This window comes from Mirounga leonina, unplaced genomic scaffold, assembly GCF_011800145.1.
Source record: "Mirounga leonina isolate KUSES-001 unplaced genomic scaffold, KU_Mleo_1.0 Mir_53, whole genome shotgun sequence".
Lineage (NCBI taxonomy): Eukaryota > Metazoa > Chordata > Mammalia > Carnivora > Phocidae > Mirounga > Mirounga leonina.
The window spans coordinates 66,396,276-66,418,807 of record NW_023270807.1 but is presented as its reverse complement, the minus strand read 5'-3'; the positions used below and the strand labels follow the sequence as shown (position 1 = coordinate 66,418,807).

The following is a 22,532-nucleotide window of genomic DNA, read 5'->3' as shown; positions in this document are numbered from 1 at the left end:
AAGAACGTGAGCCCAGAGAGGGGCAAAGGGGGAGAGACACTTTAGCAGACTCTGCGCTGAGTACAGAGCCCGATGCAGGGCTCAATCTTATGATCCTGAGAGATTATAACCTGAGCTGAAACCAAGAGTTGGACGCTTAATACTGCACTACTCAGGGGCCCCTGAATTAAGTTTTATTTCATTTTGTTTTTAAACAAAGGGAAAAAATTCTTACAAATCATATACAAACTTCCCATACAAAATATCCCCAGGCAACTGCAATGTATCTTATCCTATCTAAAATAAAACCAACTAGCCTTAAATTTTAATCATCTCATTCATTAAGGCTTATTTTACATAAAATAACCATCCCTAGAAGTTTGGCCACATCTTAGAAAATAGACTCCTACAATAATCACTCAATTTCCTGGTAGAATCGAATCACCTGTTGCTTGAGAGTAAACAAAAGGATGAGGCTTGGCTTGGTAATAAAGGTAGGCAAGTGAGAAAAGAAATACTGGTGAAAAAGTCTTAAAAATAAAGAAGTAGATGTAAAAAGGAAATAAATATGAAAAGAAAGTATAACAAACATGCAATTCCAAAACAAATTAAAAATAGAAGGCTATAATGGAATAATGAAGTAAAAGTAAGGTCCGGTTAATAGTCTGTGGGGGGGGTGGGGGGCGCCTGGGTGGCTCAGTCAGTTGAGCGTCTGCCTTTCACTCAGGAAGTCATGATCCCAGGGTCCTGGGTTTGAGCCCCACGTCCAGCTCCCTGCTCAGCGGGAAGCCTGCTTCTCCCTCTCCCCCTCCCCACTGCTCATATTCTCACTCTCTCGAATAAATAAATTAAATTAATAAATAAAATTTTTTTTAAAACTTAAAAAAAAATAGTCTATGTAGGAACTGCCAATGTAAGCATACCATCATCAATTAGTGGCTTTAAGAGTTAATGGATATGCTCCATGAGTGAAAATTTAGTATTCAATTTAAATGGTTCTTGTTTAGAATGAGACCTGACAATAATGGTTTTGTGGTCTGGTATAGAAGCTACACAGTAACGGAAGTACTCCTTTGCTTAGGAAGTGAAATGCAAAGAGTGGAGGGGTTGGCATGCTCGCATCGGCCAGTGTTCACACCCACTAACTGCTGACCAAGTAGCAGCAGTGGTGAAGGTAAAATGGGGATATGCTGCTCATCTCCAAGGATTCATGCACTGTCCTAAAAGACAAACTGTAATAAGATGAGCTTCCACCATAATAAAGCATCACAGTTTATACGCTTTCCCAAACACCTTCTAAAATATTATCTTCACTAACTAGTATTTTCACATATATTATCTCATTTGAATACCTATTTATTTTTCTTAAAGATTTATTTATATATTTGAGAGAAGGGGAAAGTGAGAGCAGGGGGAGAGGCAAAGGGAGAGGATCTCAAGCAGACTCCTTGCTGAGCACAGAGCCCGATAAGGCTTGATCTCATAATTCTCAGATCATGACCTGAGCAGAGATCAAGAGTCAGATGCTGACCAACTAAGCCACCCAGGCGCCCCTGGTATTATTATACCTTTTTAATATTTGATTGCAATTGAAGGTCAAGGAAGTAACTGACTTGTCATGTCACAAGTCATCTAAATGGCCAACACAGGCCTTCAACCCAAATGTTCTGCCTCTAAATCCAATCTCAGGCCACTGTTCTACCTTGTACCTGAAGAAGATGCTAAAGCTAAGTCAGGATCTGGTAAGAGGCTTTTTCAAACCCCAGAAAACTTGGAAGGCATGTTCTCTTTTTAGGGGAGACTAGGAAAAGGAGTCATTATATATTTTACAATTCTTTCAACTATACCATGACCCTCAAAGACCCATAAACTAAGAACAATTATGTAACTTTCCATTACAAACTTCAATATTCATTCTTTCAATGTTCATGGTTATACCATTCACTATATGTATGACTCCAGGTCACCAACAGAATTCCTCTGGGCCTTGATCTCCAACTCTACACAACAGGGAAAGTAATTTCAGCCTTACACAGGGTAGCTATGAAGTCTAAATAAAATAACTATTTGATGGAATATTTGATGGAACAGATTAAGCCAGAAGCAGAATTCTGAAGGAGTAGAAGCCCAGTTTGGACCCAGGAACTGAATTAGCACAGTTTTCTTGCCTTTCTAAGACTATTTACTACTTTCTATTTTATACCATTTAAACAAAGGAGACTCAAAGATGCAAGTCCTGAAGGAAAGGACTGAACTAGCATTTTGGTGGCCAGCAGCCTAAATATTGTAGGATCAGCTAAAGCATCCTAGGTTTAGAACAGAGTTCACTTTAGGGCGCCTGGGTGGCTTAGTCGTTAAGCATCTGCCTTCAGCTCAGGTCATGATCCCAGCGTCCCGGGATCAAGCCCCACATCGGGCTCCCTGCTCAGGGGGAAGCCTGCTTCGCCCTCTCCCACTCCCCCTGCTGTGTTCCCTCTCTCGCTGTCTCTCTCTCTGTCAAATAAATAAATAAAATCTTAAAAAAAAAACAAAACAGGGTTCACTTTGAAAACTCTGGTATTGGGGCGCCTGGGTGGCTCAGTTGGTTAAATGTCTGCCTTTGGCTCAGATCATGATTACAGGGTCCTGGGATCAAGCCCCATGTTGGGCTCCCTGCTCAGCAGGGAGTCTGCTTTTCCCTCTGCCTCTCCCCTCACCCCCCACCACCGCTTGTACTCTCTCTCTCTCTCACTCACTCTCTCTCTCTCAAATAAATAAATACAATCTTTTTTTTTTTTTAAAGATTTTATTTATTTATTTGACAGAGAGAGACACAGAGAGAGAGGGAACACAAGCAGGGGGAGTGGGAGAGGGAGAAGCAGGCTTCCCGTGGAGCAGGGAACCTGATGTGGGGCTTGATCCCAGAGTCCTGGGATCATGACCTGAGCTGAAGGTAGACGCTTAACCGACTGAGCCACCCAGGCGCCCCTAAATAAATAAAATCTTAAAAAGAAAAGAAAACTCTGGTATTTCTGAGGTTCCATAAAATAGGTGCTGTGACAATTCAGAGGGATGGGCCCAGACAAGAGTTAATAATCGCTCTGAAGTCTAACTGCCAGAAGATCCACATATGTGTTATATGCTGTAAATAAATACTTCTTTTTAAAGTAAAGATAAAATGAAATTTGCTTTTATCTCGGCACACTAGGATAAAAATAAAGTTCTTTCTTTCAAGGTACAAAACTGTAACAGTAGTCTTCACCACAAGATGTCACTATTGCCCAAGAGCAATATTACAAAATGCCTTGTATTTTTATGCTGAGTAGCTTACCTTAATATCTTTTAGAGAGACAAACTTCTCGATACCCAATTCAATCATATCCAGCACATGGTAGTCATACATACGACCTAGAAGGAACACATTTTCTTTTAAACATTTATTTTTCCCAAACAGCCACCTTATATGTACCCACTTAATCTGCATGTTCAAAATGTTAGTCTCTGCCTCTTTTTTCCCCTCACACCCCACCAAACACATCCCCTCTTTCTTAAACTTTCAACTCTATCTAGAATAGACTGTTACAATCTTGGCCTGAAAGAATCTTGGAAATTACTGAGCCAAACTCCCTGATTTTATGTAAGAGTAAATAAAGGCCCACAGAAGGAAAAGGGCTTGCCTACACCAGTGACCATGCCAGACCAAGTGCAAAACTTACCAGGGAGGGGTTCATTTATGTGGGTAGGTATGCTACTTTGTGTTTTTTTCTCTAACACAGATTTAAGGTACATATATTTTATATCAGGAAAGTAGCTGCAACTTTATTTAGGTAAAGTAATATTTACATGCCTATTGTTTACTTGCAATCTGGTAGATAAAAACTTTTATTCAAAAAGTCACAAGGAAAATTTTAAAAAACTAGCTTAGAGATTACTTGTTACTCCTGAATCCTCAACACATCAATTAATCTGAGTCACAAAACTGACTCTGTAAATAACAATATTAGAAAGTAAGTGATAGGGGCATGTGGGTGGCTCAGCTGGTTAAGAATCTGCTTTTGGCTTGGGTCATGATACCGGAGTCCCAGGATCGAGCCCCACATCAGGGCCCCTGCTCAGCAGGGAGTCTGCTTCTCCCTCTCCCTTTGCCCCTCCCCCTGCTCCTTCTCTCTCTCTCTCGCTCACTCACTCAAACAAACAAATAAAATCTTAAAAAAAAAAAAAGAAAGTAAATAATATTTACCTATTACTAGATTATTTGGCCGCTTCTTATTATGGGAGCCAAACATAAATAAAGAACAATCTGACTTCTTTGAAAAGAATTCCTATAAAACCAAAAAAACTCTAATTAGTGCATTAATATAAGAACTTTAAGAATCACACCTCTGAACTTTAAAAAAAAGTAATGAATACTTAATGAACTAGACAGGAATAAACAGAGGAAAGGGACTTTATTTCTAGCTTTTTACTTCAATTTTTCTGATTTGGGGTACCTAGGGATAAGAAATAAGTTTAAGACTAAAAATATGTTGAAAAGTTTAAGTTAATAAATAAAATGAGACTATTTATTCTCACCAATGCAGTTTTGAAACCGCACACTAGGTATTTCATTTGCTGAACAAATGCCTTTACTCATTAGACGTTACGGCTACCGTCAATGGTACATCTTACCATGCATTTAAAATACACATGAACAGGGGCACCTGGGTGGCTCAGTCGGTTAAGCCTGCAACTGTTGTTTTTTTAGGATTTATTTATTTATTTGAGAGAGAGAGCGCGAGAGCACAAGAGGGGGCAGGGGCAGAAGGAGAGGGAGAAGCAGACTCCCTGCTAAGACCAAAGCCCAACGCGGGGCTCAATCCCAGGACCCCAAGATCATGACCTGAGCCAAAGGCAGCAGCTGCTTAACCAACTGAGCCACCCAGGGGGCCCTAAGCCTCCAACTCTTGATTTCAGCTCAGGTCATGATCTCGTGTCAAGCTCTGTGCTAAATTAGCAGGGTGTGGGTATGGAGCCTACTTAAAAAAAAAAAAAAGTTTCTTAAGTGTCCAAATAAATTCCAAATAAATGAAAATGCTTTCTTAAAATGTTTTTCTTTTTACATTCTCTTACTAACACCCCGAAGCTATTCATGAACTACCTTTCACATACATATATAGTACTCATCTCTACTGTTCTTCTCCATAAAAAGTCCACTTTTTGTTAAAATTCTAGAGCAAGCATAGTCAAATTATCTGCAAAAGGCCAAATAGTAAATATTTTTAGGCCTTTTACATGCTTTTATAAAGAAACCCTTTAAAAATACAAAAACCATTCTTTATGGCTCTCACAGAAACAGGGATTTGACCCACAGGAGGTATATTTGCCAACTCTTGTTCTAAAGCACAGTTCCAAAATTGTAAGAAATGTGCTACTGAAAAAAAAAAAAGACGTGCTACTGGAGGGATACATGGTCAGGAGAAGGAATTCAACCACATTTCCAACATGACCACTGTTTCCACAACTATTGTGAGCTTTAGTAGTCTGAGATTTTCTCCATCCAATGAAGTATCTCCTATCTCTGGAGGTGGGATATCAAAGAGAGGAAAGTCACAATTTCAAATGTAAGAAAAACTGTCATATCAAAACGAGATTGACAAAGAAGTACAGAGGGGCTCCTGGTGGCTCAGTCAGTTAAGCGTCTGCCTTCGGCTCAGGGTCCTGGGATGCGGCCCTGCATCAGGCTCTCTGCCCAGCAGGGAGTTCTCCCTCACCCTCTGCCACCCCCTCCCCTTGCTTGTGCTCTATCAAATGAATAAAATCTTAAAAAAAGAAAAAGAAGGGGTGCCTGGGTGGCTCAGTTGGTTAAGCCACTGCCTTCGGCTCAGGTCATGATCCTGGAGTCCCGGGATCGAGTCCCGCATCGGGCTCCCTGCTCAGCGGGGAGTTTGCTTCTCCCTCTGACCCTCCCCCTTCTCATGCTCTCTCTCTCTATCTCATTCTCTCTCTCAAATAAATAAATAAAATCTTTAAAAAAAAAAAAGAAAAGAAAAAGAAGTACAGAATGCTACAGATTCTACATCACAACACTGCTACAAAGTGGTCACTCAACCAAAAGCATCATGGTGCCAAAACAAAGCAAGCCCTTGATAAGCAGTATATGAAAGAGAAAGAATTTTGGATTAGAGCCCTTATTTTCAATTTCACAATCTCTTCAACAATGACTGTGAAAAACCCAAGACTATAATGAAAGTAATTTTGTAAAAAACTGAACATTGGGAAGCCTAGGTGGCTCAGTTGGTTGAGCATCTGCCTTTGGCTCAGGTCACGGTCCCAGGGTCCTGGGGTCGGGCTCTACATCAGGCTCCTTGCTCAATGGGGAACCTGCTTCTCCCTCAGCATATCTCCCCACCCCACTCCTCGTTCTCTCTCTCCCTCTCAAATAAAATCTTTTTTTAAAAAATTTTTAAAGGGGCACCTGCATGGCTCAGTTCGTTAAGTGTCTGCCTTCGGCTCAGGTCATGATTCCAGGGTCCTGGGATCAAGCCCCACATCAGGCTTCTTGCTCAGTGGGGAGTCTGCTTCTCCATCTGCCCCTCCCCCTGCTCATGCTCTCTCTCTTTCCCTCCCTCTCTCTCTCAAATAAATAAAATCTTTAAAAAAATATTTTTAAACCCTGAATATTGATTTTTCTTAATATCATTTTCAATGCAGTCAGTTGCTTCATTAGGAGAAAATGTTCATTTTTAGTCTTCTAATTAATTACTGAGATTCTATTCAAAAGTTCTTTCTTTTAAATTCACTAACTAGGGGCGCCTGGATGGCTCAGTCAGTTAAACATCTGAGTCTTGATTTCAGCTCAGATCATGATCTTAGGGTCCTGGAATCGAGCCTCATGTCAGGATCTGCACACTCAGCGGGGAGTCTGCTTAAGGATTCTCTCCCTCTCCCTCTGCTCTTCCCCCTGCTCATGTGCACGCATGTGCATGTTCTCTTTCACTCTCTAAAATAAATCAATCTTGGGGCGCCTGAGTGGCTCAGTCGGTTAGGCGTCTGCCTTCGGCTCAGGTCGTGATCCCAGGGTCCTGGGATCGAGCCCCGCATCGGGCTCCCTGCTCTGTGGGAAGCCTGCTTCTCCCTCTCCCACTTCCCCGCTTGTGTTCCCTCTCTCTCTGTGTCTCTCTGTCGAATGAATAAATAAAATCTTTTAAAAAATAAATAAATAAATAAATAAATAAATAAATCTTTAAAAAATAAATAAATTCACTAACTAAAAGGAAAAACAAGTAATGGTGTTCCCCTCAAGAGAACATGATCCCATTCTGATTTTTTTTTTCAGTATCTTAATCTTTTTTTTTTTTTTTTAAGTAAGCTCTATGCCCCATGTGAGGCTTAAACTCACAACCCAGAGATCAAGAGTCACACGCTCTACTGACTGAGCCAGCCAGGCGTCCCCCATTCTGACTTTTTTTAAGTCAATTTAGTTTAAACCACTTATTCTTTTAAGGTTTTCTTTAGAAAGAAAGCAGTATCATCACATACCCAAAGTCCATTCATCATTCACCATTTATTATATACCATCCTTTAGCTTCTGATTTTATTCACTAGTCTTTTTCATTTAGTTTGGTTGCCAATACACTCAAATAGGAATTTGATTAGTAAAGCAACTGACAATTGTTAGCAATAATTCACGTAGCATTCCTTGTTCTAAAAATATCCAAAGAAATAAGTCAAATTTTTAAAAATCAAACTTGCTTTATAAAAATAGACCTGTAACAAGCTTCCTTTTGATAATTATTAATTATGCACATAAAATATAATTCAACTTTTAAAAATTCTGTTGATAGGGCGCCTGGGTGGCTCAGATGGTTAAGCGTCTGCCTTTGGCTCAGGTCATGATCTCAGGGTCCTGGGATCGAGTCCCGCATCAGGTTCCCTGCTCAGTGCAGAGCCTGCTTCTCCCTCTCCCTCTGCCACTCCCTCTGCTTATGCTCTTCTGTCTATCTCTCTGTCAAATAAATAAATAAAATCTTTTAAAAAAATAAAAAATAAAAATTCTGTCGATATACTTACAAGCAGTGAATAATACTGGCAAAGTAAAATATAAGATCTATAGTCATATTTTTGAAAGTATGAAAGTCTTATTTCAAAATAATAAATAAATGTCTATTTCCCCTCCAATTTACATTAAAATTCCCTCATATAGGATGATTTCTAATTCAGAAACATCACAAATTAGGAATACTAAAGGAGCAGTGATTAGTCTGAATAATCATTTACATGCTCTCTTAAATCAGAAAGAGGCTTGGGGTGCCTGGTTGACAAAGTCAGTTAAGCGACCGACTCTTAGTTTCAGCTCAGGTAGTGATCTCAGGGTCCTAGGATCAAGCCCCATGTTGGGCTCCACACACAGCACGGAGTCTGCTTGAGATTCTCTCCCCTCTTCCTTTGCCCCTCCCCTCACCACATGCACGCTCTCTCTCTCTAAAATAAATAAACTTTGAAAAAAAAAAAAGATTCAGGGTGCCTGGGTGGTTCCATCGCTTAGTGTCTGCCTTCAGCTCAGGTTGTGGTCCTAGGGTCCTGGGATCAAGCCCCACGTAGGGCTCCCTGCTCAGCGGGAAGTCTGCTTCTCCCTTTCCCTCTGCTGCTCCCCCTGCTTGTGCTCTCTCGCTCTCTGTCAAATAAATAAATAAAATCTTAAAAAAAAAAAAAATTCTTGTACTCACCAACGATGTCTGATCCTCAAATGGTCTTGTAATGTTTTTCCTAAGAATATTTTAACAGGTGACCTTAATTTTAATAACCTTAATAGCAATTCACCCATAACAATTAAGTAATATATTAAATAAAGATAATTTTATATTCAGATGATCAAAAATAAAGCTGGAGGGATATTCATTCATTCAAATATGTATTTAGTGCCTGTTACGTACCAGGCACTGTTGTAAGAGCTAAGGATCCTGGAAAACAAATCAGACCCTCGCTTTCATGGAGCCTACATTCTAGTGAAAAAATAAAAATTTTAAAAGTAACTGTAGTGACAAAAATAAAATAGGGTATTCTGTTAGTATGAAGAGTAGAAAATGACTATTTGAGCTGAGATCTGAGAGATAAGCAATAAGCCATTGAAAAGTTTTTAGGCTAAGAGTATTCTAGGAAGAAGGAACAGAATAAGCAAAGATCTGAGATGGAAACAAGCTTAGACTATTCAAGAAATGGAAAGAAGGCAAGTGTCACTGAAGCTTAGTGTGCAAAGGGAAAATGGTGGGGCATAAGGCCAAATATGAAGACATGGCCCAGATTATGTAGGGCCTTGTTGATCAAGATAAGGAATGTAGATATTAATAAAGTAACAGGAAGCATTGAAGAGTTTCAGGCAGGAGTGATAAGATCAGACTAAAATTTTCTTTTTATTTATTTATTTTTAAAGATTTTATTCATTTATTTGAGAGAGAGAGCACAAGCAGGGGGCGGGGCAAGGGAGAAGCAGACTCCCCATTGAGCAAGGAGCCCAATGTGGGGCTCGATCCCAGGACCCTGGGATCATGAGCTGAGCCGAAGGCAGCTGCTTCACAAACTAAGCCAACCAGGTGCCCCTAAAATTTTTTTCTTTTATTTTTTTATAAATATTTTTAAGATTTTATTTATTTATTTGACCGAGAGAGAGAGAGAGAGCACAAGCAGGGAGAGCGGCAGGCAGAGGGAGAGGGAGAAGCAGACTCCCCACTGAGGAGGGAGCCCAATGTAGGGCTCGATCCCAGGACCCTGAGATCATGACCTGAGCCGAAGGCAGACGCTTAACCGACTGAGCCACCCAGGCGCCCCTAAAATTTTCTTTTTAAAGGACTGTCTGTCTACTATGTGAGAATGCAATGTAGTATGGCAAGAATGAAAAGAGTTAGTAAGAAGCTATTGCAGTAATCCAGAAGGGAAAGAAAAAAATGGTGCATTGGACCAGGAAAATTAGTAGTAGAGCTGGAGAAGGAGTGGGTAAAACATGTTATCTTTCATGTAAAAGGGAAAGAAATACAAATAAATATTTTTCTTTGCCTAAATATGCATCGAGGGGCACCTGGGTGGCTCAGTCGTTAAGCGTCTGCCTTCGGCTCAGGTCATGATCCCAGGGTCCTGGGATTGAGCCCCGTGTCAGGCTCCCTGCTCAGCGGGAAGCCTGCTTCTCCCTCTCCCACTCCCCCTGCTTGTGTTCCCTCTCTCGCTGTGTCTGTCAAATAAATAAATAAAATCTTAAAAAAAAAAAAATGCATTGACAAATTCTGGTAAAATATGTAAGAAACTAATGAGAGGTGGTTGTTCTGGGAAGAGTGTTTATATTTTCACTTATAATTTCTGATTTCTAATTATGTAAATGAAGTTTCTATAAAATAGTTCATAATTTTTATGAAGCAAAATCTATATACAACATGATCTCAATTTTGCTTAAAGAATAAAATAGGGACTCCTGGGTGGCTCAGTTGGTTGAACAGCCAACTCTTGATTTCAGCTCAGGTCATAATCTCAGGGTCCTGGGATTAATCCCCACCTTGGGCTCTGTAATTACTGGGGAGTCTGCTTGAGGATTCTCTCTCTCTCCCCCTCCCCCCTGTTCACACATGTGCTCTCTCCGTAAAATAAATAAATCTTTAAAAAAAGAATAAATGTACAGATATGAAAATGTCTGTTCAGATATGAAAATGGGTGAAGGGGAGTGGGAGATACAGGCTTCCAGTTATGGAATCAATAAGTCATGGGAATAAAAGATACAGTATAAAGAATATAGTCAATATCATAATAGTGACAGATGATAACTACACTTTTAGTGAGCATAGCATAATGTATAGACAAATCACAAATCACAACAAATCACTATGTTTTACACTTGAAACTAATGTAACATTGTGTGTCAACTATACTCAAAAAAAGAAAGAAAGAAAATATACAGGGAAAAAAATATGTCAGAATGTACATAGTGCTATGAGTGATTACTTATTCCATTATCCTGATTATCTAAGAGAAATATGTATTACTTTTATAATCAGTAAAAAGAGTATTATTTTTAACAATGCGCAAGGCAAACAAACCAAGAAAAATTATTGCAGCATTTATGATTAACAGCTAGCTATAATTCACAATAAGCTAATATGACCTGTTGGAAACACAGAAAATGCAAATTAAACAAAGTATGTTTTTCACTTCTTAGCTTAAAAATATAAACCAAAAGTAGGTAATGGCCCATGGAACTTATATATTACACTCTGTCAAAAGGACAATCTTTTCAAAAAGCAATATAATTAATTTGCCCTATTGGGTATGAAGCTGTACCCAGTAATCTCATGTCTAGGAATCTCACGTAGGAACTGATTCAAAAGAATAACTCATTTGTGTAAAAATGGCCATTTTAGCATTATTTATAAGAATGGCAAAACAGAAAAACCTAAATTCCCCCAAATTAAGTTACAAGTAAATTTTAGTATAACCATTTAATAGGCATTATACTGGCAATGAAAATAATACCTAAAGGATCACCTATCAATAGAAAAGTGTTTACAATATAAATGAAAAAGGCTTGATATAAAATTTAATGTATGGCAACAACACAGATAATTTTTAGACATTTTGTTAATGCAAGAAAATAGACTCCAAAGGCTATCTGTTGTATGATGCCATTTATGTGACATTCGGGAAAAGGAAAAACTATAAGGATGGAAAACAGTTCGATGGCTAAAGGGGTGTGGGAGGGATGGACTACAAGAGCGCACTGCACAAAGACATTTTCAGGATGATGGAACTGTTTCTGTATCATGAACTGTAGTGGCAGACACAGTTCAATGCATTTTTCAAAACCCATAAAACTGTACACCACAAAGAGTAAATTTTACATACATAAATTAAAACCACCACCAGGATGTGGAGAAAAACCCAAAACAGAATACAAACTGTAATAAACGACCCCAATTGTAGTTTAAAGGAATAACACAATCACATTAAAGAGGCAGAAAAAACCTATGTTCCATTGGGAAACAGTATTTGAACTGGATACTCTAAAGCTAAAGACACAAAGAACTATATACACATTCTACACGCTAGTTAGTTTGTTGCTTATAGGGTTGGAAATTCTGACACTATGTATGTACTAGAATTATACAAATAAATAAATATGTATATTATCAATAATGAAAGCCAGGTTTCTTACTGTCAGAAGAAAAAAGTTACACGGAAAGAAGAAAGGCTGGAATGAAGTCTGTGGCATTGGGCTGGAATTGGAAGTATTAGTATGAACGCATGATTTTTTAGGAAGTATCGATATGAACTCAGTCTTTAAAATACATAAATATAAATTTAGATATGCATGTATGCACAGGTTAATATGCATAACACATATTTTCAAGCTCTGTCTGCTGAGGGGATCTAGAGACAATGACACTCCCAGAGCAACAGAGCATACTTAGTGCCCAGATCTTTGTTTCTAAATTACCAGTCTCCAGTATATGGAAACAGGGCTCCCCAGAGAAGGGGTTGATTCCAGGGCTGTTGCAAGGAAAAATAAAAGATGAGTGTCGAGCATCTTGTGGCACCAGAAAGGAAGTACTCAAATACAAGGAGCATGTTGGAAAAGCATAGGCGCCGACCTGAAAAAGATCCCAAAGGCCAAAGGTAGAATTGGAGCAACAAAATAATGACACCATTGGATTATAACTCCAAAGAATATAATAAACATCCGTAAGTCCACACTAATATAAATGAGTAATTCAACAGAGGAGAAGGGAGAGATTTTCCTTACAAAATTCCAATTAATAAATGTAGAAGGAATGAGGGAGATAGAAAACCACCATTAGAACAACACCAGAGTAGGGCGCCTGGGTGGCTCAGTTGGTTAAGCCACTGCCTTCGGCTCAGGTCATGATCCTGGAGTCCCGGGATCGAGTCCCGCATTGGGCTCCCTGCTCGGCAGGGAGTCTGCTTCTCCCTCTGACCCTCCTCCCTCTCATGCTCTCTGTCTCTCATTCTCTCTGTCTCAAATAAATAAATAAAATCTTAAAAAAAAAAAAAAGAAGAAGAACACCAGAGTAATCACCTCTGTAGACAAGATCCACTGATGGATGCTAAAATGAGTAAGAAAAAGTGTGAGGAGAAAGAGAATTATTTGCATAGTTTTTGCAGAGTCTCAAAGTATTTCCTCCAAACATTTATTAATTACAAAGGGAAAAATAGTAAATTTATAGTGGAGAAACCAAGCAGACTCACTTTAACTGAGGTTAATGCTACCAGCGTAACACATCCTGTACTCCCTGGTATGATTTACGGAGAAAAGCACATCACTTTAGTGGTACTCTTGCCAAAAATGCATAAGGCTCAATCTGTTCATGAGAAACTTAAGACAAATCCAAACTGACGGACATTTTACAAAATAATTAACAAGTACTCATCGAAAGTGTCAAAGTCATCAAAAAAGGAAAGACTGGGGAACTGTCACAAATGGGAGAGTAAGGAGACATGACAACTAAATGCAATGTAGGATCCTGGAAGAGAAAAAGGCTATTACTGGAAAAACTGGTACAACCAAATCAAGTCTACAGTTTAGTTAACATTATTGTACCAATGTTAATTTCTTACTTTTGATAACTATACTATGGTTATGTAAGATGCAACATTAAGAGAAGCTGGGTGAAGGTTATGAGAAATCTACTAATTGCTGCAACTTTTCTGTATGTCTGTAATTATTTCAAAATAATATATATATGCTAAGATTACAACTATGTAAGTATTCAATACAAATGAAAACACAAACTGGAAAGAAATAAATTTTAAAAATACTAATAGCTGGGCGCCTGGGTGGCTCAGTTGGTTAAGCGACTGCCTTCGGCTCAGGTCATGATCCTGGAGTCCCTGGATCGAGTCCTGCATCGGGCTCCCTGCTTGGCAGGGAGCCTGCTTCTCCCTCTGACCCTCCCCCCTCTCATGTGCTCTCTCTCTCTCTCTCTCTCATTCTCTCTGTCTCAAATAAATAAATAAAATCTTTAAAAAAATAAAAAATAAATAAAAATACTAATAGCTATATGTAAGGAACCATCATGTTTTTTAAACAAAATACTTTTCTAAATCTCCCATAAAGTAACTGTTTGCTACTTTTATAATAGAACAATATAAGTTAAACTAAAATAAATCATTACTTACTTTTTATACAGAACTCCATACGGTTTTTTCAGTGCATACTGTAAAACAAAATTTATAGCTTTCAAAACAAATTACATTCTGAAAAGCGGAAGCAAAAATTATATTGCATTGTATCAGTCATTAAACAAGATTACCTGGTCCCTGAATCCTATTCTGATGTCTTCTGCTTGGCTCCCTTTTAATCACTTATATAAACCTACAACGTAAGCTTAATAACCTAACTTAAACTGCACTTCCTTAATCTAAAGTTTCTATGCCCTTTCAAAAATCTGTCCAACTTAAATGATTCCTTTCATTTCTTTAAATTCTACCTATCCCACTCTTTCCAGACAAACTATTTATTTGAGAGTAGAAAGAAGAGCAGAAGAGAACAAAAAAATAAATCCTATCAGAAAAGGCTGTCAGAGTTGAAATAATGTTGTCTGGAGATAAGAGAACGGAGAAAGTGTCCCGGTGATGACAATCAGAATACACTACTCAGGAGTTTAAACACAGCCCTTTAAAAAATTCCTGTCATTCAACCCTCTTTTCATTTTTTTCTTACTTCTTACTCATTCACTAATAATCACTTATTACCTGTATGGTCAGTTCTGCTCTACCACAAGGAATAACAAAGACCTAAGGCATTCCCTTGCATTAGGAAAAGGGGTAAATGAGGGAAACAATGAAACGAAAAATGATCATTCATCAACAATCAGAGCTAATGAACAAAGGAAATTCAGCAGTAAAACCTATCTTTTTAAGTACTAAACTTTTTTTTTCTTTTTTTAAGTTTATTTGTTTTAGTAATCTCAACAGCCAACGTGGGACTCAAACTTTCAACCCCAAAATCAGGAGTCACATGCTCTTCCGACAGAGCCAGCCAGGAACCCCTTCAATACTAAAAATTTTAATAATTCTTGACCAAATGTTTCCCTGCCTTGGTGTAATGCACATTACCACAGTGACAACTCAAGAATCATAAATATGAATGTTAACTACCACAGTAATGTGTAATAGTGTGCTATTCTTAGAGCTTACTTAAATACAGGGCCAGTATCCTACCAATACAATGACACTGAGACAGAAAGATGAACATGTATTAGACATTCAGGTATCTGAACTATTGTGTTTAACAAGCATAGAGAGTTTAGTCAAGTTTAAAAGTCTATTCAATTACTTAGTTGATTTAAGTCAAAGAACCTATCTGCTGTATTCAAGGCCTAAATATTCAACCACCAACTAGGTATCTCCATAGACTATGCTTTCTAATCACTGATTAAACATTTACTGAGCATCTACCATGTGCCACACACTGGGCTAAACAGCAGGCTACAGAGGTAGAAAAAAACATAAAGTTTTTATCTTCATCACTTACATTACAGGTCCTGAACTGAACATACCGCTTCTCTCTCCAAACCTGCTCCACCTGGTATATTCTCTAATTGGCATTATCACTCATCAAGAACCCAACCCAGACACTTCCACCCTCAACATCTAGTCTCTCTGATCATCTCTCATTTTCACTTGCAATACCACACTCCAGATACTATTACCTGCCTGACAGCAATGGCTGAATTAGTTTCCCACATTTGCTCTCAATTTTCTCTGGTCAAACCGATTAAAGGAGCTGATCATATCTGTCACCAACCATCTTTCAATGGTTCCTTAGAGTTTTCAGAACAAAGCTCAAACTCCATGTTATCTGATCCCTGTCTGTTCTTCTAGCTCCATAGAGCCCATTTTTCCTTTAGCCATCCCCAATTACTTGCAGTTCCCCAAATGCATCATGCTCCTTCACATTCCCTTCTTTGTTGTTGTTGTTTGTTTGTTTGTTTTTTGCACAAGTGTTTTCCTCAGCCTTGGAAGACTTTCTCCTCCTCTTCCTCTCCTCCTAATTGCTCTAACTCCTCCTTCAAAACGAAGTTAAGTATCTTCTCTGGGAAGCCCACTCTGTGTGTGGCTACCCTTATGGGATTTTAACTCTGCCTCCCATCCTACCCTGTACATGCCTCCAGCAGAGCACTTAATTCACAGTGCTATAATTTCTTACTTGCCGGTCTCCCTCATTAAGCTCACTGAAGGGATAAATGTGTCTTATATAACTATTAATCCTCAGCACCTAGCACAGTACTTGGTATTGCTGAAGAAATAGACAGTAATATGCAGTTATTTCACTTTACAAACTAGATATGTTCTTTAAATGCGAATAAACCAAATTCTAGTAATTGAAACCAGTTGAAATTTACTAAGGGAACTACAGTAGTTGCTTCAAGGAAAACCAGTGGTTAGTGTCTTGCCAAGGCAAATAACCTCCAACTTGAGCCTTTCTCTAAGACTAGCAGTTCTTAAGGCAAGGCAAGTTTATCCATGTAGTTCTCCAGCAGCCTAAACTAGTATGCTGAAAGTTTCCTAAAATAATTTCAATAACATCTGAAAAATTAGAGTGCAGGGACGCCTGTCTGGCTCAGTAGGTAGAGTGTGCAACTTGTGATCTCAGGGTTGTAAGTTCGAGCCCCATGGTGGGTGCAGAGATTACTTAAAAATCTTTTTAAAAAATTTAAAAATAGGGGTGCCTGGGTGGCTCAGTCGTTGAGCATCTGCGTTTGGCTCAGGTCATGGTCCCAGGGTCCTGGGATCGAGCCCAGCATGGGGCTCCCTGCTCGGCAGGGAGCCTGCTTCTCCCTCTGCCTGCTGTTCTCCTTGCTTGTGTTCCCTCTTTCGCTGTCTCTTTTTCTGTCAAATAAATAAAATCTTAAAAAAAAAAAAATTAAAAACTACGTGTATATATATACATACCACATCTTTAAGTACTTGTGTCACCATTGAATTTGCATTTCCCCCTTTAATCAGCATAGCATTTTTAATATTTTCACTGAGTTTCGGTTCTCTCTTCTCAAGGAATCTCTTGGTTCTTTTCGTTTTGGGCTTTCTGTTCATAAAATCACAATTCATCACAACTTAAAACGTTTTCCTCAGAGTACAAAACCATGACTTGACTAACGTGCAAATTCTTAAAAACCAACAGATATTACATAACATTTATCAGTTAGGATTCTACCACTAAACAAAATCTCACTTTTTAGGGAGATAATATATATCCCCAACATTCTTTTATTACTGCTTTTTTCCGAAACCTTTATTTAAAAAAAAAAAAAAGACTCAATGGTTATACTGTTGCTATTTTTACTCCATTATTTTTTCTTCAGTCTAAATAAAGCAAATAGTACTTACCCTAACACAAAGAATTGCACACCAACTAGTGAGCAATCTGTGGGCAGTTACTAAACACAGAGAGGCTACTAAATGCCTCTCTTTCATCCAGGTTTAAGACCACAATGCCTAGTAGGAAGTATACACTATCCCACTCCAACATCACAGCTGAGAAAGTCAAATATTATTGCTACCAATGGGGGATAATAATGACTGACAACTGGGATTAACATAGAATTTGAAAAAATAATAAATATTAAAAAAATAATAATAATAATGACTGACAACTTTATAGAGTCACTCTATTAGGTTTATCTTCACCCAGATCCCACAACACAGGTAAAATTATTATCTTCATTTTACAGATGAGGCAACTGAGGCTAGGGAGGTAATGTGGCCAAGGTCACACATCTTACAAGTAGGCCAATCTTCAAAATGAGCAAGATTAAAAAACTTATCTAGACCAATCACTCTGCAAAATATGAAGGGAAACAAATTCGTTATTCTGATCTTATGATGTGACAGCAGGAGTAGAATGTTTTTATACATTTCTGTTCAGAAAAAGGGCTTCACTTCTGCTTCCACTATATCTTGCTTTTCCAACAGTTCTCTGCCATCTACTGAAAGAATTCCTCCTCTCTTAAGTAACTATGACCCTCCATCCTCCTTTCAGTCCTATGGACACTTTGGGCAGGAAAAGAGAAACAGAATATACACACACTCAATTTATCACGCAGAGTTTAAAAATTCTCCTCCAGATAAAATGTCAAGCAATATAAAGCTTCCAATCATTTGCTGTTTGATAAAGATACGTGTTTGTTAAATCAAGAATATTTAGTATGTCTAAACTAAAAAAATAAAAGTGCTCTATACTCTATATTCCATGTGGTTTGTTACTTCTCACTAGCCAGCAAATAATGCAAATAACATCTTATATATTTTATCAGCTGTTTGTCCCCCAATCAGATCGCAGTCTTAACTCATCTTTGCCATCCCCATACCTGGAGGAATATATAGCAGATGCGCAAAAATCTCTGAATTAATGACTAAAAGAAGAACTTGTTTTGGTTGGATGTTAACCAGGCAAATCTCAAGAAATAACAGCAGGACTATTTAGGAGATCAATAAATATTTTCTGAACGCATTTAAAACAAACATCAACTCGAGAAAGAAAAAGCTAATCAACATATCTACGTGCTGTAGCAAAAAGGCTTTACATACATTCTCGCCAATAATCCTCAGAGTTCTACTAAGTACGATTATTACGAACGCTATTTTACAAAGTAAACCGAGGTTTAGGGGGATTTTATGACCCAAAGTCACAAAGCTTTGAGAACGCGCCCGGACTGTCACCTACAGCTGTCAAATTCCGAGGCCTTGTGCTGGTGACCACTCATTCCCTCACACTTCTTGGGAAGCCCAGGACGTTTCTAACTGGCCGAGATAAAAGCGGCCATCTCCGTGCTACCGCCTGGCAGCTCCCACTAGTGGGCTTCCTGGCTCTCCATCTCCCGGCGGGCGGCGCCAACAGAGGGAGACCCAAGCTAGTGGATAGATCGGCCCACCGCAGGCCCAACTGACAAAGAGCGGGAGGAACGAGGGGCAGCCAGGCGGAGCAGAGACTTTTTCACTCCTTCCCACCACAGGAGTCCCACTCTCTAACGTCCCCCAAAGAAGGGACCCAGCGCACTTACATGACTCGATCCAAAGCGTCCATGGCTACCGCAACGCGAATCCCGGGAACGCACGTGCACGGCGCGCTTCCGCGAGATAGGCCAGTGTTCCGGAACAGGCGGAACCGGAACTTGGGCGTGACGCCACTTCCTGGGACCGCCCGGTCGTGGACGCTTAGGGCAGTGCTGCGTTCCCTTGGTTACAGATTGTCTTTTAGCGGGAAATTAACACGCTAGGTAACACCGCCTGTAGCCGCTTGATGTACGCGCCTGTGTGTATACCCGCAATAAGATATTCAGGGACTAGATGTTATTCTTCTGGGAATCTCCCAGAATGCTAAAAAGGTTGATGACATGGTAGGTATTCACGTAGTGGTTAAAAATATCAATGTGAAATGTGCACTATTGACTGAACTGTAAGATCAGTGAGGCAAAATTTAAAACTACCACAGTGCCTGGCTCATAAAAGGTGTGCAGAAAATAACACTGCTGGGGCGCCTGGGTGGCTCAGTCGTTGGGCGTCTGCCTTTGGCTCAGGTCATGGTCCCGGGGTCCTGGGATCGAGCCCCGCATTGGGCTCCCTGCTCGGCGGGAGGCCTGCTTCTCCCTCTCCCACTCCCCCTGCTTGTGTTCCCTCTCTCGCTGTGTCTCTCTGCCAAATAAATAAATAAAATCTTAAAAAAAAAGAAAAGGACGTGGGAAAGCATGTCTGGCAGAGGTAACAGCAGAGATTAAAAAAAAAAGAACACTGCTGATCCTTATTTTTCCCCCAATTTTTAAATTGCCATATACTTCATATACCATAAATTTTACCCATGTATGGGCGCCTGGGTGGCTCAGTCGTTAGGCATCTGCCTTCCGCTCGGGTCCTGATCCCGGGGTCCTGGGATCGAGCCCCGCATCGGGCTCCCTGCTCCACGGGAAGCCTGCTTCTCCCTCTCCCACTCCCCCTGCCTGTGTTCCCTCTCTCGCTGTGTCTCTCTCTGTCAAATAAATAAAATCTTTAAAAAAAAAATTTTTTTTTACCCCTGTAAAGTGTACATGTCAGTGGTTTTTAGTATATTCGCAAAGGTAAAACTATCACCAATATCTAATTTCAGAACATCTTTATCACCCCAAAAGGAAACACCCACCCTCTCAACCCAGTAGCCATCACTACCCATTTTCCTCTCTTGCCGATCCCTGTCAACCACTGATCTACGTCACTATAGATAGGTCTATTATGAACATAACATGTAAATGGAATCATACAGTATGTGCCCTTTCGTGTCTGGCTTCTTTCACTATGTTCATACATGTTCGCGTTTAAGGTTCAAATGTATAGCATGTATCAGTACTTCATCAGTACATTCATTTCTTTTTTAGGACTGAATAATATTCCATTCTATGGATATGCCACATTTTTTATTCCTTCAAAAATTTATGGACATTTGGTTTTTTTCCACTTTTTACTATTATGAATTATGCTTGTTTGAATATTCACGTACAAGTTTTTTTGTAGAAGTTTCAATTCTCTAGGAGTAGAATTGCTGGATCATATGGTAACTCTATGTTTGACATTTTGAAGAACTGCCAAACTAGTTTCTGCCTGCACCATTTTACATTCCCACTAGCAATGAAAGAGGGTTTGGCACCAGTATTTCTATTCTATTTCTGTTTTCTATTACCATAAATTTACTGGTGTAAATAACACCAAGTTATGTTAGGGTTCTAGAAGTTGAAAGTCTGAAATTAGTTTTGCAGTTCTAAAGTTATGATGTCACGGGGGCCCCTGTGTGGCTCAGTCAGTCAAGTGTCTGTCTTCTGCTCAGGTCATAATCTCAGGGTCTTGGGATCGAGTCCCGCATCCAGCTCCTTGCTCAGCGGGGAGCCTGCTTCTCCCTCTTCCTCTGCCTGCCACTCCCCCTGCTTGTGTTCTCTCTCTCTCTGTCAAATAAATAAATAAAATATTTTTAAAAATATTTTTAAGAAAAAAGATTTAATTTTAAGTAATCTCTGCACCCATCGTGGGACTCAAACTCACAACCATGAGATCAAGAGTCATATGACCTACCTACTGAGCCAGCCTGGAGCCCCTAAACTTCTTTATAAACTTTTTAGGGGGCGCCTGAGTGGCTTAGTTGGCTAAGCATCCAACTCTTGATTTTGGCTCAGGTCATGATTTCAGGGTGGTGAGATTGAGCCCCAAGTCAGGCTCTACAAAGGGTATGAAACCTGCTTAAGATTCTCGCTCTCTGCTCCCCCTCCCTTGATCTCTCTCATAAATAAACAAATACATACATACATACACTTTTTAGTGGTTGCCCTAGAGTTTGCAATATACATTTACAATTAAATCCACATCCACTTTCAAATAACTACTTCATGGAGTGTACAGATACCTTATAATACAAAGATACTCCTAATTCCTCCTTCCTGTCCCTTGTATCATTTCTGTCATTCACTTCACTTAGACATAAGCAAACATGCCTTAGGCCATTTGAGGAGTTATAAGAGAATATTGTATACTGAGTGGCTTATAAAGAACAGAAATGTAGGGGCACCTGGGTGGCTCAGTCGTTAAGCGTCTGCCTTCAGCTCAGGTCATGATCCCAGAGTCCTGGGATCGAGCCCCGCATCGAGCCCTGCCCCGGGCTCCCCGCTCCGTGGGAAGCCTGCTTCTCCCTCTCCCACTCCCCCTGCTTGTGTTCCCTCTCTCGCTGTGTCTCTCTCTGTCAAATAAATAAATAAAATATTAAAAAAAAAAAAAAGAACATAAATGTATCAGCCACAGTTCTGGAAGCTGGAAGGTCTAAGATCAAGGCATCAGCAGGTTTGGTGTCTGATGAGGGCCCATTTCCTGATTCACAGACAGCCATCTTTTCACTGTGTTGTCACATGGAACAAGGAACAAAGGAGCTCTCTAGGGTCTCTTTTATAAGGGCACTAATACTATCCAGGATGGCTTCACTCTCATGACCTAATCACCTCCCAAAGGCCCCACCTTGGAATACCATCACATTGGGGGTTAGGATTTCAACACAAGAATTTTGGGGGGACACGTTCTGTCTATAGCAATCCATATATACAAAAGCATTCATAGTCAAATATATTATTATTTGAACAAATTTATCTGGTAAATCAATTAAGAATAAAAATAAAATTTTTATTTTACCTTCACTTATTCCTTCTCTGATGATCATCTTTTCTTTATGCAAATCCAAGTTTCTGACTCATCTCATTTTACTTCTCTCTAAATAACTTCTAACATTTCTTGCAAGGAAGGTCTGCTGGCAACACATTCCCTCAATTTTTTTTTTAAGGTTTTATTTATTTATTTGAGAGAGAGCATGAGCGGGGTGAGGGGCATAGACAGAGAGAGAAGCAGACACCCCACTGAGCTGGGAGCCTGATGTGGGACTTGATCCCAGAACCCTGGGATCATGACCTGAGCTGAAGGCAGACTCTTAACCGACTGAGCCACCCAGGCACCCAGCAAATTCCCTCAATTTTTGTTTGTCTTTATTTATGTTTTTGAAAGTCTTTCTCTCTCACATTTAAAGGATAATTTTGCAGAGT

General features: G+C 39.5%; 1 protein-coding gene across 1 annotated transcript in view; it reads right to left on the bottom strand.

Annotated features, from left to right (window-relative positions):
- Window positions 1-19,087, bottom strand: part of RPF2 (ribosome production factor 2 homolog) — a 37,352-nt gene extending 18,265 nt beyond the window's left edge. Inside the window, exons 1-6 of the mRNA XM_034991835.1 lie at window positions 18,996-19,087; window positions 16,888-17,020; window positions 14,110-14,147; window positions 8,664-8,703; window positions 4,199-4,280; window positions 3,290-3,366 (exon numbers count right to left, since the gene is read on the bottom strand). Of these exons, the coding sequence (XP_034847726.1) occupies window positions 3,290-3,366; window positions 4,199-4,280; window positions 8,664-8,703; window positions 14,110-14,147; window positions 16,888-17,020; window positions 18,996-19,018 (393 nt within the window). The 5' untranslated portion in view covers window positions 19,019-19,087. The remainder of the gene's footprint in view (window positions 1-3,289; window positions 3,367-4,198; window positions 4,281-8,663; window positions 8,704-14,109; window positions 14,148-16,887; window positions 17,021-18,995) is intronic.
- Window positions 19,088-22,532: the final 3,445 nt, after the last annotated feature.